This window comes from Triticum aestivum, chromosome 3B (assembly GCF_018294505.1).
Source record: "Triticum aestivum cultivar Chinese Spring chromosome 3B, IWGSC CS RefSeq v2.1, whole genome shotgun sequence".
Lineage (NCBI taxonomy): Eukaryota > Viridiplantae > Streptophyta > Magnoliopsida > Poales > Poaceae > Triticum > Triticum aestivum.
This window is the reverse complement of record NC_057801.1, coordinates 837,040,681-837,059,674: the sequence shown is the minus strand read 5'-3', so window position 1 is coordinate 837,059,674 and position 18,994 is coordinate 837,040,681. Positions and strand designations below refer to the sequence as shown.

The window sequence follows — 18,994 nt, the reverse complement described above, 5'->3', positions numbered from 1 at the left end:
CTAATATGTACTAGTGGTATGTTTATTTATGCTCATAGACGAACATCTGTAGTACACTGAGCTTTGCTGCATGATCTATCTGTCTCAGACGCTCGTTTTCATGATTTGATTCAGCAGGCCCATGTGCAGACTTGGCACCACGTAGCGGCAGCTTCATCGAATCTCTAGGCAGGCCGCATCATCTTATCTCTGACCTATACCATAAGCAAACTACTTCATCCGTCTCATAATATAAGAACATTTTTGACATTACATCAGTATATAAAACAGACAAACCAATCTGAAGTACTTGTCCGGCCATGTTACACGACAAAATGGTGCCTGTGGTTACTGACATTGTCGATTACACTCCGTAGTCGCTCGTGTGATCGATCGATCGATGCTGGTCGTGCACGGACTCGAGTTACTAACGGGCTGATTCCACGACATGCATCTGCAGTCAGTCAGTGTGCAACATGCATGCAGTCCTTGCTGATCTTGTCCAGTTATTTGGTGGGTAGGTAGGTGAAGTAGTAAAAGCCAGTAGCTCAATGACCGTAGCCAGTAGCTCAATGACCGACTCACTCACAAACCTGAGTGACTTCTAGCTTTACTCTGACATGGTGTGCACACGTGGTCAAGAAGTTGTGCCACGTGTCTAGTGGCCCACGTCAACACAAGCAGAGTACTCCGTGGCAGTTTTGGATTTGGCTTTGGCCCCTCCCTTCCTTCCAAAGTTGAAGCACGCGAGCGGCAGTGGGCACATACAAATACAATACAAGCCGAAGAAGAAGAGAATCGTCGTTCATTTCATTTCATTGTGCACCACCAACCCAACCCAACCCCAACCCAACCCAGAGACGCAGAGTAATCCGGCCGGCCATCTTGCTCCATTACAGTCCATGGCGTCTCTGCTTCTCAAAGGCGTGCACAAGCGCCTGGGCCTGCCGTCCATCTCCATCTCCTGCTCCTCCGCCGAGGCCACCAACATCATCGCCTCAACCACCACCACCAACGGCGTCGGCAGCAGCAGCGGCCGGGCCCTCGACCGCCACTCGCCCCGCCTCCGCGACCCACACCGCTCCTCCACCTCCAAGCCGCCAAGGCCAAGCACCAGCGCCAGCGCCAAAGACTCGGCGTCCTCCGGCGACTCCAAGCAGCAGCGCGGCCACGGCAACAACAAGAAGAAGAAGAACAAGAGCACCACCGCTCCTGCTGGGACTAAATCTTCAGAGAAGAGGCTGGTAAGCCCGGCGACGTCGTCCAGGTTCCTCCTCAACTCCTCCCGGCTGCAGTCCGACGACCTCGACGTCCTCGCACTTGCCCCGCCGCCGCCGCCGTCGTTCATCGACGTGTTCCCCGGCGGCGAAGGGAAGCCGCCGTCCTTCATCGACGCGTTCCCCCCCGGCAACGCCTCGCTCCCTCTTTCCTTCGCGAAGGAGGCACCGTCGCCGGTACAGCAAGCAGAGACCTCCTCGTCCTCCTCCTCTGCTTCGTCGTCGTCGGAGATCACAGCCCTCCAAGAAGAAGAGGAGCAGCAGAAGGCGGCGGTGCTGGCGCGGTCGTCCACGACCACGGAGAGAAGAACGACGCAGGTGGTGGTTTTGAGGGTGTCGCTGCACTGCAAGGGGTGCGCGGGCAAGGTGAAGAAGCACCTCGCCAAGATGGAGGGCGTGACGTCGTTCGACATCGACATCCCGAGCAAGAAGGTGACGGTGGTCGGCGACGTGACGCCGCTGGGCGTGCTCACCAGCGTCTCCAAGGTCAAACCCGCGCAGTTCTGGCCGTCGCCGCCGCAACCGCCCCGCGCCTCCGCGTCCTTCTGAACGCGCCGGCGATCTCCGCTCTCTCTGAATCACAGCATGATGATTAGCAGAGCATAGCTAGACATCAACGTACGTACGTCAGGCTAGCTGCAGCTCTATCTTTCATCCTTTCTTTTTCATTGAAAGAAAAGAAACGGCACTGAATTTTCTACATTTACTGTAGTGATATGCTACAGTTACTGTACTGATATTTTGTTTACCTTTGCCTGCTTTCTCGTCTGAATTTCGATACAAAGCATATAACTTGTGTAATCGATCGTGCACCCAAAACATCGAGATTCATAAATACTCGCAAAAAAAAAAAATGGAGATTCGAGAGAAAACAAAGGGGGAAATTAAAGTTGAGTGGAGAAGAAAGTGTAGAATCGAACTTATTTTGTCATTGTTTAGTACTAACATTTTGATTCTACTCCGGTGGACGACATGGATGGGTCTCACAAAGATGACTACGAGTATCACATTTTTCTTTGGATTATACATATCTTATTATTCTCCATCGACCACTAGCAGCAGCACAAGTGCAAAAGCCAAGATATTCATCCCTCTTAAGTTGATTGATATCCATCATTAGCCGCCGTGTAGTAGTACATCAGCAGCAGTGAAAGAGCAATTGGAAGCTTGGACGTCAACATTCTTCATATATTACTCTCATCAGCTAAAGAAATCAACTTGTTTCCCTGTCACAGAGATCGATAGGGAGTTCATTCTTGTTAACAGATTTTGGTTGGTTTGGGTGGAGGGGTCATGACTGATATGATATAAGATGAGTCCATCGACCAGGAAAATCAAGCCCAGATAAGATAGGTCAAAAACTCAGAACCCGAAAAATATATATGCAATCCTTCTTTGCATAGTTGTATATGCACGCGCGAAAAGCTCCTCTGCTCTAAACTACGGAGTACCTTGCTGTCAAAGCGACTCATAAGATAGTACTCCAAAGAGAAAACAACAACAATACATCCATCCATCAATCCATCGGCAGCTTCCGCACGGTTTCCTACTTCGCTACAAACATAACAAAAAACAACACTAACCGCCGGCCTAGATAGCTAGCATGTTTCCTATTTAGTTAGCTACTCCAAAGAGTGCTGCACAATTAGTAGTCGTATGTTGTAATGTTTTTTCGTATCTATAATCACATACAGACCTAGTGAGGGAGTCCTGGACTAGGGGGTGTCCGGATAGCCGAACTATCATCATCGGCCGGACTCCAAGACTATAAAAATATAAGATTGAAGACTTCGTCCCGTGTTCGGATGGGACTTTCCTTGGCGTGGAAGGCAAACTTGGCGATACGGATATGTAGATCTCCTACCATTGTAACCGACTTTGTGTAACCCTAGCCCTCTCCGGTGTCTATATAAACCGGATGACTTTAGTCCATAGGACGAACAACAATCATACCATAGGCTAGTTTCTAGGGTTTAGCCTCCTTGATCTCGTGGTAGATCCCCTCTTGTAACACACATCATCAATATTAATCAAGCAGGACGTAGGGTTTTACCTCCATCAAGAGGGCCCGAACCTGGGTAAAACATCGTGTCCCTTGTCTCCTATTACCATCCGCCTAAACGCACAGTTCGGGACCCCTATCCGAGATCCGCCGGTTTTGACACAGACAGCAGGCTTATGGCCACGGCAAACAGCCTCAAGAAAAAGCAGCAACAGCTTAGAGCTGATCAGGATCTGCTAGCCGACAGATGGACAGAAGTCCTGGCGGCCGAAGAGCATGAGCTCGAACGCCCCTCCAAAAGCTACCCCAAACGCAAGTTGCTCCCCTGATTAGAGGAGGAGGCATATAAACCTGCATCACCAGAGCACAATACGGCTGACCGGCCACCTCGTGGCCGCGACAGAGAGGCCTCTAGGCCCTTCACTATAACCGTACCCCGGCACCGCTCGAGCAGCACAAGGCCATAGGGGAATGCTCCGGACTTGCGAGATATATTGGAGGATAAGGCAAGACAATCAAGGTCGATCTACGGATCGCCTGGGCGCCCCATGATACGTGACGACAACCGTCGCGCCGGACACAGTAAGTCCGGCCGGGCCGAACACAATAGACAAAGCTCGTTGGAGCTTCGTCGCGATATAGCCCAATACAGAGGCGCCGCACACCCACTATGCTTCACAGACGAAGTTATGGATCATCAAATCTCCGAAGGGTTTAAACCCATGAATATCGAATCCTATGACGGCACAACAGACCCCGCGGTTTGGATCAAAGACTATCTCCTTCATATCCACATGGCCCGCGGTGACGATCTTCACGCCATCAAATGCCTCCCACTCAAGCTTAAAGGACCAGCTCGGCATTGGCTTAACAGCTTGCCAGCAGAATCAATTGGATGTTGGGAGGACCTGGAAGCCGCATTCCTTGATAACTTCCATGGCACGTATGTGCGACCACCAGACGCTGACGACCTAAGCCACATAATTCAGCAGCCAGACGAATCAGTCAGACAATTCTGGACACGGTTCTTAACTAAGAAAAATCAAATCATCGACTGTCCGGATGCGGAGGCCCTCGCAGCCTTCAAACATAACATCCGCGACGAGTGGCTTGCCCGGCACCTGGGACAGGAAAAGCCGAAATCCATGGCAGCCCTCACATCACTCATGACCCGCTTTTGTGCGGGAGAGGACAGCTGCCTAGCTCGCAGCAACAACCTCAGCAAAAATTTCGGCAGTCCGGATACCAAGGATCGCAATGGCAGGTCACGTCGCAACAAGAATAAACGCCGCATTAACGGCGACAATAATGAGGATACGACAGTCAACGCCGGATTCAGAGGCTCGAAACCCGGTTAGCGGAAGAAGCCATTCAAAAGAACTACTACGGGTCCGTCCAATTTGGACCGAATACTCGATCGCTCGTGCCAGATACACGACACCCCCGAAAAGCCAGCCAACCACACCAACAGGAACTGTTGGGTATTCAAGCAGGCAGGCAAGCTAATCGCCGAAAACAATGACAAGGGGCTGCATAGCGATGACGAAGAAGAGACCCGACCGCCGAACAACAGAGGACAGAAGGGTTTCCCCCCATAAGTGTGGACGGTGAATATGATATACGCAACCCACATACCCAAGAGGGAGCGGAAGCGTGCACTCAGGGACGTATACGCGATGGAGCCAGTCGCCCCGAAGTTCAACCCATGGTCCTCCTGCTCGATCACTTTTGATCGAAGGGACCACCCCACCAGCATCCGCCACTGAGGATTCGCCGCATTGGTTTTAGACCCAATCGTCGATGGATTTCACCTCACCAGAGTCCTGATGGGCGGCGGCAGCAGCACGAACCTGCTTTATCAGGACACAGTGCGCAAGATGGGCATAGACCCCTCAAGGATTAAACCCACAAAGACGACCTTCAAAGGTGTCATACCAAGTGTAGAGGCCAATTGTACGGGCTCAGTCACACTGGAAGTGGTCTTCGGATCCCCGGATAACTTCCGAAGCGAGGAATTAATCTTCGACATAATTCCGTTCCGCAGCGGCTATCATGCTCTGCTCGGACGGACCGCGTTTGCAAAGTTCAACGCAGAGCCGCACTACGCATACCTCAAGCTCAAGATGGCAGGCCCTCGAGGAGTCATCACGGTCAACGGAAACACCGAGCGCTCCCTCCGAACGGAGGAACATACAGCGGCTCTCGCAGCAGAAGTACAATGTAGCCTCTTAAGGCAATTCTCGAGTCCGGCCGTTAAGCGACCGGACACAGTCAAACGCGCCCGCAGTAACCTACAACAAGACCACCTGGCGCGTTCCGAGCACGCGTAGCAATGCGACCCAAACCCCAGCCCTCGCAAGATTGCAAGACTGGTCCTTCGCGTACATCATTACGCTCTGGAGATACCATGGGCATAGGAGAAGGGGCACGACCACGACAGGCCCAGAATGCGGCTCAACCACATCAGGGGCTCCTAAGTGTGTCATTTCTTTTTTTCTTTTTTTCCTTACCCACAGGACTACGTTTACCAGAGGCCCTGTCCGGCAGTAGACCGGCCGAACTCACGATGCAACAACCAGGGAAGGAGAAAGGCTGTGACGAATATCCAGGTGGTCTCCCTTACAAGAATTTAATCTGCTTTATACACCACTCCGCAGCCTACCCCTGGAGGGGGACATGTTTAACAGTCCCGTCCCTTGCTTATCGCACTATTTGTATCATTCTGCATTCATAGCAGTACTTCTTGAATAAAATAATGCAGCACCTTTTTGCTTATAATTGCATTTCTTTCTTATACATATGTTCATTTACGACATGTTGCATCCGTACACTTTGGTACGGCTAAAAACACCAGGGGCTTATGTTCCCCACATCATGGTGTGGTAAGTCCGAACACTTTCACAAGTGCGGCACTCTGAACTTATAGCATTATATGCATCAGCTTCGAATCATGTCTTGGGTCAATAGTTGGGTTTGCCCGGCTCCCATGTTTTGGTACCTTACGTTCCGTTGTATCGGCTAAGGTAGCACTGGGAGAACCACTACGATTGCGCCCCAGTTGAGCTGGGTTAACGCCTCAGTGGAGAAAGCTAAAACTGACCGTCATGATGAGGCGAGAGTCGGTCGCTGTTCGAGAGGTTTTTTCGAGTCCCTAAAGACTTATGCCGCTTAGAGCGAGGAACCGGCTCTGTCCGGCCCAGGCGTGGATAGTGCCCCGAATTCGTCCTTCCGAACACTAGGGGCTTCGCCGAAATTTAAAATTATAGAATTCTATGGCTAAGTGAGAGTGTTCAAGCATTATAAGTCTGGTTGCCTAGTCCGTCGTGTTGAGCGCCTCCCTAGATGGACCCAAATATGGGAACAAGAGTGCTCAAATTTATACCGAACACCCCAGCACTCGTGGCATGGGGCCCGAAGCCGACGACTTGCCATCTCTCAGATTTGATAAACAGCCGCACAGAAGGTAATATTTTAAATCAACAAGCGTTGCTTAGCGCATATGAACAAAGTTTTCTGCACACAGGATAACAAAATGCGAGTTTACTCAAATATTACATTATTGGAGCACTCACCCGCAATAGTGCGGGCACCCTTCAGGACACTCTTATAATACATCTCGGGCGTGCGATACTCCTTGCCCGGCGGTGGCGCGTCCGTCACAAGCTTCTCAGCATCCATCTTGCCCCAGTGCACCTTAGCACGGGCAAGGGTCCAACGGGCACCTTCAATACAGGCGGATCGCTTGATGACCTCAACCCATGGACACGCATCCACCAGCTGCCGCACCGGGCCGAAGTAGCTCCCAGGCATGGCCTCATTGGGCCACAGCCGAACTATGAGGCCCTTCATGGCCTGTTCGGCCACCTTGTGGAGCTCGACCAGCTGCTTCAGCTGGTCGCTAAGGGGAATCTGATGTCCGGCCTCAGCATACTGAGACCAGAAGACCTTCTCTGTCGAGCTCCCTCCCTCGGCCTTGTAGAAAGCGGCAACATCGGACACGCTGCGGGGCAGATCTGCGAACGCTCCTGGAGAGCTCCGAATTCGGGTAAGTAACACGTAATACACATCCACATGCTTGCTTTGCATGAAAAATGCTTTACCCGACGCTATTTTCTTCAACGCCTCGATTTCCTGGAGGGCCTTGTAGGCTTCGGCCTTAGCGGCTTGGCACTCTCAAGAGCCGATGCAAGCTCGGACTCTCGAGTCTTCGAGTCACGCTCCAAACTCTCATGTTTTTCCACGAGAGCCTCGAGCTCTTGCCGTACCTCCGCCACCCGCGCCTCCTGCTTCTCTCGCTCGGCGCGCTCCGCGGCCGCATTACGTTCGGCCACGGACACTGCCTCCTTCAGGGTCGCCACCTCGTTTGTGGCCCCTGCAATACCCACATTATCCTTGTCATTCTTTTTGCAACCAAATCCTTTTCTGTAAGGTACAACTTTAATAAGGTTCTACTCACCTTCTTTGTCCTCGAGTTGCTTCTTGGCACGGCCAAGCTCGTTCTCGGACCGCTCGAGGTTTTGCTTCAAAGCATTGACCTCCGCACTTGCGGCGGCAGAGATCAGCAGGGTAGCTTGCAATCCCATATCGACATATTTTTTATGACTCCTGCGTACATCTTTTTAGATCCTCAGTCCGGCTTTTCTTTCCGAACACCGAACCGAGCATCAGGGGCTACTGTCTATGCGGTACTATTTTACATATATTAACATTCTTACCTCAAAGCCTGATAGAAGGCTGCTGCAGGCTTCGGTCAGCCCGCTTTTGGTGAGCTGGACCTTCTGAATCACCGCACTCATGACAGTGCGGTGTTCCTCCTCGATGGAAGCGCCGTTGAGCGCCTCCAGCAAGTTATCCGGCGCCTCCAGTTGGACGGAGGCCGCCGGCGCCACGGTCTTGCCCTTCTTGCGAAGGGGCCGCCTGCCGGACTCCAGAACCACTGCAGGTTCCGGTGCGGAGTCCGGCACGAAGTCCGGGAGGTCGCCCTGTGCTACCTCCGGGTCCTCCTCCTCCGGATGGGTCCCTCTCTGGGATCCCACCTCGACGTTGTCAGCGTCGCGGGGAGAATAGGCGGTTGGAAGTGAAGTGCTGTTCACATCCGACGAACCCAAGGACCCGCTCGACGAAGCGGGAAGATCGTCCTTGGGCCGACTGCAGGGTTGTATGCGGCGTTAGAAAGACACCAAGTGGCAAAAAGAAAAATTATGAAGTCATTCGGGAGTCCGGATACTTACGATCTCGCCAGGGGCTTGGCCCTCGGAGGCCAATCCTCGTCGTCGTCACCGGTGTTGGCAGAACAGTCCGGGGGAAGAGTTCTTCCCTTCTTGGACCCTTCGGCCTCCCTCGTTGGGGAGGTCCTCCTTTTCTTCCCTCCCCCCGCTGGGGGAGAGGCCCTTTTCTTCTTCTCCTCATCCTCGGGGGAGGAGTCCGCCTCGGAGTCATCGGACACCTTCTTGGCCTTCTTCTCCGGCACCACATGGGGTGCCGGAACCAACAGCCCCGCCATGTGGCCATCCACTGGGTCTTCTGGCAAGGGGGCCGGACAGTTAGTCTGCTCGGCCTTCTTCAGCCAGTCCTGTCAAAGGAAAGGGAGTTTAGATCCCGCATAGAGTCAAACTATGAAAAACAAGTATCCCGTAAAGGGTAAAATCATTTACCTCGTCAGCCTGACGCTGCGAGCGGAATCCGCGATCTTCGGTAGCGGATGCGGGGGCCTCAACGCCCTTAAAAAGCACCTTCCAGGCATCTTCGTACCTAGTGTCGAAGAGCCCGCTCAAGGTTCGGTGCTGAGCCGGATCGAACTCCCACAGTTTAAAGGCCCGTTGTTGGCACGGGAGGATCCGGCGGATGAGCATGACCTGGACGACGTTGACAAGCTTGAGCTTCTTGTCCACCAGCTTCTGGATACAGTCTTGGAGTCCGGTCAGCTCCTCCGAATCGCCCCAAGTCAGGCCACTCTCCTTCCAAGAGGTGAGCTATGTGGGGATGCCAGATCTGAATTCGGGGGCCGCTACCCATTTAGGGTCATGCGGCTCGGTGATGTAGAACCACCCCGATTGCCACCCCTTGATGGTTTCCACGAAGGCGCCCTCGAGCCAAGTAACGTTGGGTATCTTGCCCACCATGGCGCCTCCGCATTCCGCTTGATTCCCCTTCACGACCTTCGGCTTGACATTGAAGATCTTGAGCCACAAGCCGAAGTGGGGCTGGATGCAGAGGAAAGCCTCGCACACGACGATAAACACCGAGATGTTGAGGATGAAATTTGGGGCCAGATCATGGAAATCCAGGCCGTAGTATAACATGAGCCCCCGGACAAAGGGTGAAGTGGGAAGCCCAGTCCGCGGAGGAAATGGGGAAGGAATACCACCCTCTCATGGGGCCTGGGGCTAGGGATGAGCTGCCCCTTGTTGGGGAGCCGGTGCGCGATGTCGCTGGACAGGTATCCGGCGCCGCGCAGCCTCTCGATGTGCCCCTCCGTAACGGAGGAGGCCATCCACTTGCCTCCCGCTCCGGACATGGCTGGAGAAGGTCGAGGCGAGATGTGCGGACTTGGGCGCTGGAGCTCGAGTGCGCGGAGATGGATAAGCAAAGGAGGAAGAAGGCGCAGGTAAAAAGGTGGATCCTTATCCCCTTATATATGGGCAGACGAAACTATGCGTCCCCACCGGCCTGGTAAAACTCGTTTTTCTCCCAAGCGCCGCAATCAATGGCGCGGTTGGGTTACCCACGTCCGTATTGATGAGAATCCCGGAATAAGGGGAGCACGATCTCTGCTTCGACAAGACGTGCCAAGGAAACCGCTTCGCTAAACGCGCTAAGGTGGTATAATAAAAACTATTCAAGTAAAGGCTTGGTTGTGGTGTGACATCGCGCCACGAAATAAGTCAGCAGATTGAATTTGTGTAAATATTATTCTCTCTACGGTGGAATGTGGAATTTATTTTGCAGAGCCGGACACTATCCTGGTGTTCACAATCTTCTACAGATTATTCGGAGAAGGAACCCGCCTTGCAATGTCGAAGACAATATACGCGCCGGACTCATCGTCATTGAAGCCTGGTTCAGGGGCTACTGAGGGAGTCCTGGACTAGGGGGTGTCCGGATAGCCGAACTATCATCATCGGCCGGACTCCAAGACTATGAAGATACAAGATTGGAGACTTCGTCCTGTGTCCGGATGGGACTTTCCTTGGCGTGGAAGACAAGCTTGGCGATGCAGATATGTAGATCTCCTACCATTGTAACCGACTCTGTGTAACCCTAGCCCTCTCCGGTGTCTATATAAACCGGATGGTTTTAGTCCGTAGGACGACGACAATAACAACAATCATACCATAGGCTAGCTTCTAGGGTTTAGCCTTCTTGATCTCGTGGTAGATCTACTCTTGTAATACCCACATCATCAATATCAATCAAGCAGGACGTAGGGTTTTACCTTCATCAAGAGGGCCCAAACCTGGGTAAAACATCGTGTCCCTTGTCTCCTGTTACCATCCGCCTAGACGCACAGTTCGAGACCCCCTATCCGAGATCCGCCGGTTTTAACATTGACAGGCTCCATTACGCGATGCAGCAGGGGAGCAGGTGGTGTCCCAAGAGAGCTATGTGGGTGAGCTCCCTACTGGCGATGCAGGATCAGGTTGAAGCCGCAATGAGAATCATACCTGATGCCACAAGTTTTCGGATTCCGATACGGATAACCTCACAAGAAGTCGATGGGATCCTGCTTCGTGGAAATCTCCTCCGAGATAGGCATCCAATATGGCCGCTTATGAAGGCAAAGAGGCATAGCCACGGTGAGCTATTACGCAATGGCAATGGGAAGGGATGTGGAGGTTGTGGGTAAATAGGATGAGCTATTTAGTCATAGTGGAGGTGAACTATTCAGCCATGGTAATTGCGATGGAAGTGCATGGAGCAGGGAAAGAGGATGAGCAATTTGGTCATGGCGACGGTCTTCTTATAGACGCGGGCGCCGGCCGGTGAAATGTGTCAAGAAAGGTGGCGAGAGGCAGGAAAACGTTGCGTTAATGGCAGCAGAAAGTTGGCACGTGGTCTATTGCCATTAACTGCCACGATGTGCTATTGAGACGTGGCGTCTGCCCTCTCCGCCATCAATAGGGCGGAGAGGATCAATGGAACTATGGAAGTAACACTTAGTTTTACAAGGGCTCTTTGTTCCCCGTGTTGTTTTCAGTTTTTCAAATCGGATGAATGAAACCACATGCCTGTAAAAGACGACCAATCCATAACTAGCTAGGAGATCCCCGCAAAATAAAAACTAATTAGGAGTTAAATTAAATAAAAATAAAGCAATGAGGTGCCCTCCAACTCTCCAGATAATTTCAGAAAGCAATGTGCACGTTTTCTTTAAGAAAACGGAAAAGCAGTGCGCACATTGTATGACAAAACCAATAATGAAAGAAAGTGCCCCCGGTAGGAAGCATCAGATTCTATTCGAGCCCATTGTGGTCGTGGCTCCCTCTACCAAACGTATACATGCCGCGTGGTGTGTGTGTGGACCAAACAAACATGCATACACACGCGAGAGAAAAAGCTCCTTCCATAAAAATGTTCCTGAAGGGTTCATCACCACACGAAAAGAGATAGGAGTGATAGCTTGCTTTTTAGAAACGCGCTGGGTTTTTCCAGGATGCTTTGCATACCCGTGCCCGTTTCTCAGTTGACTAATCGAACTAGGACTGCATGCACCAAGGATACTCCCATAGCAGAACTTTTTATTGTGCCTAACATACTTATAAAATGGAAGGGTCCGCTGAATAACACATGTACTCTAATCTCGGTGTACCGTTTACAAAGGTTATTTGATGATGAATTTTAAAATATGTATAACCCAAATGGTGCTGAAGATATTTCAGTTTTCATTTTGGATGTAAATGATTTTAATGGTTGTTTCCGTAGTGCAGCCAAAATATTATTCGATACTGCCAGTACTAATTGGTAGTGAGTAGATTGTCAAGAATAAACACCATCTGACAATGTAAGGAAAGCACACTTTGGCAGCACAACAAATGCAAGGGAAAAAAAATCTCTTCTTTATATCTATATCTATATATCTAGCTAAAAAGAATGTAAGGTTTTATGTTTCACTTTTCTTACCACCACCCCTTCTCTCAACATTCTCCGTATGATAATGAGTCACTTTAATTTACTTACCTTCTGAACCAATTTCAGCTTCTCATGAAGATATAAGTTAGAGGGTGCTTGGATCCAAGGGACTTATTTTAGTCTGACTAAAAATAGTCTCTTTAAGAGACTAAAGTTCCAAGCACCCCTAACTAAAGAGGGGCTAAAACTAGTCTTGAGACTAAATTTTTTAGTCAGGGGTACCCCTACTAAAATGTGAATTAGTCCCTCTCTCCTCATTTAACTCCTCTTCTTTAACACAGATGAGTTCTGGATTGGAGGGTTTGAAGGATAATAAATGCTCATTAACTTGATTTTAGTCTCTTTAGTAGTATTTGTATCCAAGCATGGATGAGGCTAGCTAGCAAGTTTTAGTCCCACTGCTTTTAGTCACGGGACTAAAACGTATCAAGCACCCTCTTAATCAAAATTTCTTTTCAAAAAGTTGCATCTGGAAAGGCTATACTAGTCCACAAAAGATGCAGAAATTAAGGAGACAGTACACCTGCGTCTGCGTGTCATTGTTTCAGTGCAGCTTCTCCGGACGAGGATGCATGCCCGCCGGCCATGATTACACCAGAAAGTTAATTAAGTGGCCCAAATTGGCCTAGGTACTGATGCAGTAATTGGCTTATTATCTTCCATATTGGACAAGAAGCGGCTAGTTGCGGCGCACAAATTAAGGTATCAATTAGACCATTGTGCCAGCCAACTATGCTTAGCATGTTCTACCTACATATATGTATCGCAACACTATAAATTCACCTTTCGTTGGAATTTGTTGGTGTATTCTTCCTTTCTAGCCGTCTCCCGCCGCTGCCTATTTTCAGGTACGCATGCATCTAGCTCGGCATTACACGTGGTTCATGTTTAGTGCGACTTTTCTTTGTTTCATGCGAGCTTTCCTTTTGGCACCTTTCAATAAAAGAAATGTTAAAAGCAATGCAAGTTCGATGGAGCTTGGTACAAGTCATGATTAGTTGTAATAGTTATTCAGTAGTATGAAAATAACGGAACACCAACTACGACGACGACTAATGAGTAGTGCCGCAATTTGTAGTGGTACAATCAAATATGCAATCCATGCATTTCACAAAACGAAAACGTTAGACAAACCAGTCAACAGCAGTGAGTCGGTCAATATATAAGAGTGATCTGCACCAAATCGATCGTTGCGTTGCTTCCTCGCTGGTCGTGTGTAAATGTCAACAAAATAAAAGGCGGACAGTGACATGATGACATGTGTAGTTGTTTCTTACAGCAGACGACGAGGAAAGTTGATCGTGCTCCTCTCAGGTCCTTTTCTCCTTCTCCCGGCCGACTACGGAGGAAGAAGGAGTGGCGGCTGTTGTAGCAAATGTCGAATATATTCGGGTCCCTTTCTTCCTATTCTTCTTCTGACTGACTTGTTCTGTACGATTTTGATCGATGGACGGATGGCGATGAGGAGTAACCCGACGAAGCTGCACAAATCGATGTCTCGCTCTCGGTCTCTCTACGTGTGTCTTTATTCCAGGGCCTCTTCCTTTGGCTTTGTGTGCGTGTGCAGTGTGCTAATTGTGTTTGAATTGCTTGGTACTCCCTCCGTTCGGAATTACTTGTCTCGAAAATGGATGTATCTACATCTAGATACATCCATTTCTACGATAAGTAATTCCAAACGAAGGGAGTAGGAACGTACGAACCTGAGGAAATCAATTCACACAATTTTCTTAAATTTTCAGGCTTACAGTGAAGGGTAAGCAGTCCCGGATATTATTCTACACTAAACTTTACAGTTATACTAAATTAACGACACTTATTTTAACACGGGAGAGTACATACAATGATACAAACAGCCGTATCTGAACATGAACATCGGATGCCATACATAACATTGACACTGAAGGTTAGTGACGAACATGTGCAGTACACAACATTGACACTGAAGGTAGTTTTGGGGATCCGTCGCAGCGGCTAGTTTTGGGCATCAATTCATCTCTCTGCTGATTTAGCGAATCTCTCTTTGTGTATGCCATCTCAGCTGCGTCGCCTTTAAACTAGTGCAGACAGCTTCAGAGCTTGTTCGCGTTAATCAACAAAATTTACGGCAAGTACAGATTAGACCCTCCTGCTGCTGATTACACGATCGATCGAGGTAATTACGCCAAGTAACGGGCTGATTCCAGAAAGGACATGTATCTGCCGACTGATGATGTCAGTGAGCAGTATGCATGCAGATGCACAGCTCTGTCTGCTGGTCTTGTCCGGCTGGTAGGTACACTCGGTAGGTGAAGCTAGTGGCCAGTAGCACACTCACTGACTCACTCACTCACTACGGTCCGAAACTGTCCAGCTGGATCGTAGCATGCATGCATATGCTCCACTGCATTTATCCATATGTGCTACTCACTCACATGAATGCTAGGGAGCATATGGCTACTCGGTCTATCCGTTAGGACTATCTTTAACCGATTTGTATGACGGTCGTGTAATAGGATAGGTGTTTCGTCACCTATTTATCTTTATTTTGTCGGTTGTGGCTATCCGTTTCTATGTTTTTAGCTCTATGCGAGCATTATCAATCCCAGAGGCCGGGATAACCTTTTTTTTAAAAAAAAATGCATGAATCCCAGAGGTCGGGATAACCTTTTTTTAAAAAAAATGCATGCATATGCTGGAGCTACACGCACACGTGGACCGGCAGTTGCGCCACGTACATGCCCCACGTCAACCCAAGAAGCAGAGCACACTCGTTGGCAGCGGTTTTGGCTTTTGCTTTGGCCGCTTCCTTCCTTCCTTCCAAAGCCCCAAGTTTAAAAGCTCCTTTCTCGCGGAGAAGAAGAGAATCATCATTCATTTCATCTCATTGTGCACCAGCACCACCAACCCAACCCAGAGACCGGCCATCTTGCTTCGTTCCATGGCGTCTCTGCTTCTCAAGGGCGTGCACAAGCGGCTGGGCCTGCCCACCATCTCCATCTCCTGCACCTCCGCCGACGCCACCAACATCATCGCCTCCACTGGCACCGGCGCCGTCGTCGGCAGCAGCGGCCGGGCCATCGACCGCCACTCGCCGCGCCTCCGCGACCCGCACCGCTCCTCCGCCTCCAAGCCGCCCAGGCCAAGCACCAGTAGCACCACCAAAGACTCGGCGTCCTCCGACGACCCCAAGCAGCAGCAGCAGCACGGCCACGGCAGCAAGAAGAAGAAGAAGAGCACCACCGCTGCTGCTGCCGGTATCAGTGGCAGTAGATCTTCAGAGAAGAGGCTGGTGAGCCCGGCCACCTCCTCCAGGTTCCTCCTCAACTCCTCCCGCCTGCAGTCCGACGACCTCGACGTCCTCGCGCTGCCGCCGCCTCCGCCGCCGTCCTTCATCGACGCGTTCCCTGGTGGCGAAGGGAAGCCGAACCCGCCGTCCTTCATCGACGCGTTCCCGGTCGACGGCTCCCTGCCGGTTCCCTTTGTCAAGGAGGCGCCGCCGTCGACTGGGCACCAAGCAGAGTCTTCGTCGTCGGGGACGTCCTCCTCTGCTTCGTCGTCGTCGGAGATCACGGCCGTCCAAGAAGAGGAGCAGCACAAGCCGGCGGCGCTGGCGCGGTCGTCCTCGACGACGGCGGCGGCGAGGACGACGCAGGTGGTTGTGCTTCGGGTGTCGCTGCACTGCAAGGGGTGCGCGGGCAAGGTGAAGAAGCACCTCGCCAAGATGGAGGGCGTGACGTCGTTCGACATCGACATCCCGAGCAAGAAGGTGACGGTGGTCGGCGACGTGACGCCGCTGGGGGTGCTCACCAGCGTCTCCAAGGTCAAGCCCGCCCAGTTCTGGCCGTCGACGCCGTGCCCCCCGCGGGCCTCAGCTTCCTTCTGAACGCGCCAACCAGTGGTCGTCCATGGCGGATCACTTGATCGAAGTACGTAGTAGAACCACGAGCGAGATGGACGGCTGCCAATAGCTCCATATTTTCTTCCTTTTTTTTTCCTTGAAAAGAAACGGCATTGAAGCTCCTTGTCTTGGCATGCATGTGCACCCATATGCTTGTACTCTGAATTGAGATATATTACTGGAGTACCACAGTTCCTAGTACTACTACTGCTACTTATTTTTTACCTTGCTCTGCTTTCTTGTCTGAATTTCGAAACATACTGCATACGAGTACTACTGCTAGATGGTGCATTCAGCCACGCGTAGGGAGGAACGCAACCAAAATATCGAGAGAAAACAAAAGGGAAACTTAAAGGTGAGTGGGGGAAGAAAGTGTAGAATCGAACATATCCTGGTGGTGCCGTCCTGCTTATACTGTAATTGTTTAGTGGAGAGCCGTGCTAGCTGCTCTGATTCTGTTCCGCTGGGAGTGAGACCGATCGATCGACCACAGATTAAGATAACTATCCTCTTTCTCAGATTAAGATGACATTTTTGGTTTTGGATTATGCTTATATAAGTATCCTCTTTCTCAGAGTTCTTTCTCACCACTATCACATACACCTCATCTTTCTCGAAAAAGCAAAGACACGTCATTAGCTAGCCATGCACATCGACGTGCGGCAGTGAAGGACGAAATTCTTCTTCCAAGTTGACGACAAAGGTAGGTACCAGTAAACAAATGACGAATTCGTAGAATTTCATGGCCACCAAGCTTAATTCAACGTCAACTTTGCATATATTATTGAGAAAAACAACTTATTTCCCTATCGGAGAGATCGGCAGGGAATTCATTCGTGCTTCTTAATTGATTTTGGTTGGGTTGGGTGGAGGTGTCATGATTGATACGATAAGATCGATCCATCGACCAGCAAAATCAAAGCCTAAAGTAGGTCCGAAACCAAAATATATATACTACTCCTTTGGATAGTACTGTACGTAGTAGTATATGCACACTGAGAGGGGCTCTACATGACTACCTTGCTGTCAAAGCGATTGCCAATGTACAGAAAACAACAACACTCGTCGGTCAGGAAGCTCCATCCATGAGTAGCTTCCGCACGGTTTCCTACCTAATACAGACATAGCAAAAGCCAAAAGACACCAATTGATTAACAACTTACGGTTCAAATGTATATTTGCTAACCACTTGCCATATTCAAGTTGCCAACAAATTTCATGAGTTTTCGAACTTATCCTGGTGTTGGCATGTTTTTCATTGTTTATTTATTGGAGAGTGGTGCATTCATGTTTTGATTCTGCATTTCTGCTCCTGTGGACATTTTTCTAGATGAATGGATTGATCAACCGCAAAGATAAGATGTATCACATTTTTTGATATATATATGTATATATATTATTCTCTCCATCGATCACTAGCAGCTGCATGGTGCAGAAGCCAAGACACCTAAACCCTCAAAGATGATTTAAATCATCACTAGCCATGCAGTACCTCAAGAGCAGCAAGAAGAAGAAAGTCTAATTCCATGTGTTAACATAAACAAAATACGATCAGGCTAATACGGAATCCCATGGAATTTTACGGCCACAACTTCAAAACAATTCGACGTCAACGTAATATCTATAAAACTTACTGTGATATAGAAAAACAAACTTGTTTCCCTTTCACAGGGATTTATCTAGCTAGGATATTTTTGGTGGATTTGGGTGGAGGTGTCATGATTAATTGATACGATAAGATGGATGGATCAGGGAAATCAAGGCAATACAGGTAGTAGGTCCATGCCCAAAAATATACTACTACTTGCACACCGGGCTACTTTAGTTTGCTCTAAACTACACTGGTACCACGTACACAGCTCCATCACTCGGAAAGCTCCATCCATGGACCCATCGATCGATCAGCAGCTCGAGGTACATATATAAAAATTGACAGAGCAAAAGACACCACTAAAAATTACACTGCTACCTAACCGCCGGCCTAAGCTTGTTAATTGTGTTAGCTAACCGGTGGGTTAGCCTGGCCCACGAGTGCTGCATATCAAGCAAAATGTATGCTTTGGACTCTTCCTCTTGCAAGCTGTGCATCGACCTCAGAATGCACTGTTCGTTCCCTTTTTGCATTCTGAATTTGCACTTTGACATGTGTATGTGTATTTGAACGATTATGATCCGGAGCAGTACGTTCTTGTTTCAGATATCTCATTTGGGATCGCTAAAACCATTAGACTTCTAAAAACATTTCTGTGCACTTATTGACTTTGAACGTACAGCTTACAATTATGACCGCATAGCGCAGTGGATTAGCGCGTCTGACTTCGGATCAGAAGGTCGTGGGTTCGACTCCCACTGTGGTCGTTTTTTTTTCTATCACAAACTTTTCTTCAGAGTATGTCCGGCCGAAAATTCAGAAACTTCAGGTAGAACATTCAGAAACTTCACATCATAGGCAAACAGAGCGCCGTCCCAGCGAACACTTCTTCCTGACCAGTCCTCCAGTCTCAAGGGTGTCCCTCAGATCACCACCGTTCAGTGAATCCACATCTCCACCTCACACCGTATTACAAACTCCGGTGTAAAAATAATTGCTCCCATGAAACTGTACAATTTCAATAGGGTACCTAAAATTCTACATCGATGATGTGCAGCGGCTTATGGTGGCCGAGGTCCAGGGAAATCCTAGCAGCGAAATAGTAAAACCATAAAAGGGAAATTTTGCAAGTATAT

General features: G+C 49.7%; 2 protein-coding genes and 1 non-coding gene across 3 annotated transcripts; all 3 read left to right on the top strand.

Annotated features, from left to right (window-relative positions):
* The first annotated feature begins 777 nt into the window (after nt 1-777).
* On the top strand, nt 778-2,057 carry LOC123072820 (protein SODIUM POTASSIUM ROOT DEFECTIVE 3-like). The gene has a single exon (XM_044496486.1). It carries the CDS (start codon nt 882-884, stop codon nt 1,803-1,805), a length of 924 nt encoding a protein of 307 aa, XP_044352421.1. The 5' UTR covers nt 778-881; the 3' UTR covers nt 1,806-2,057.
* Nucleotides 2,058-15,223: 13,166 nt separating this feature from the next.
* On the top strand, nt 15,224-16,471 carry LOC123072819 (protein SODIUM POTASSIUM ROOT DEFECTIVE 1). The gene has a single exon (XM_044496485.1). It carries the CDS (start codon nt 15,308-15,310, stop codon nt 16,250-16,252), a length of 945 nt encoding a protein of 314 aa, XP_044352420.1. The 5' UTR covers nt 15,224-15,307; the 3' UTR covers nt 16,253-16,471.
* Nucleotides 16,472-18,551: 2,080 nt separating this feature from the next.
* TRNAR-UCG (transfer RNA arginine (anticodon UCG)) lies at nt 18,552-18,625 on the top strand. The gene has a single exon. It is a non-coding gene; the product is annotated as a tRNA-Arg (tRNA).
* The last annotated feature ends 369 nt before the right edge of the window (nt 18,626-18,994 follow it).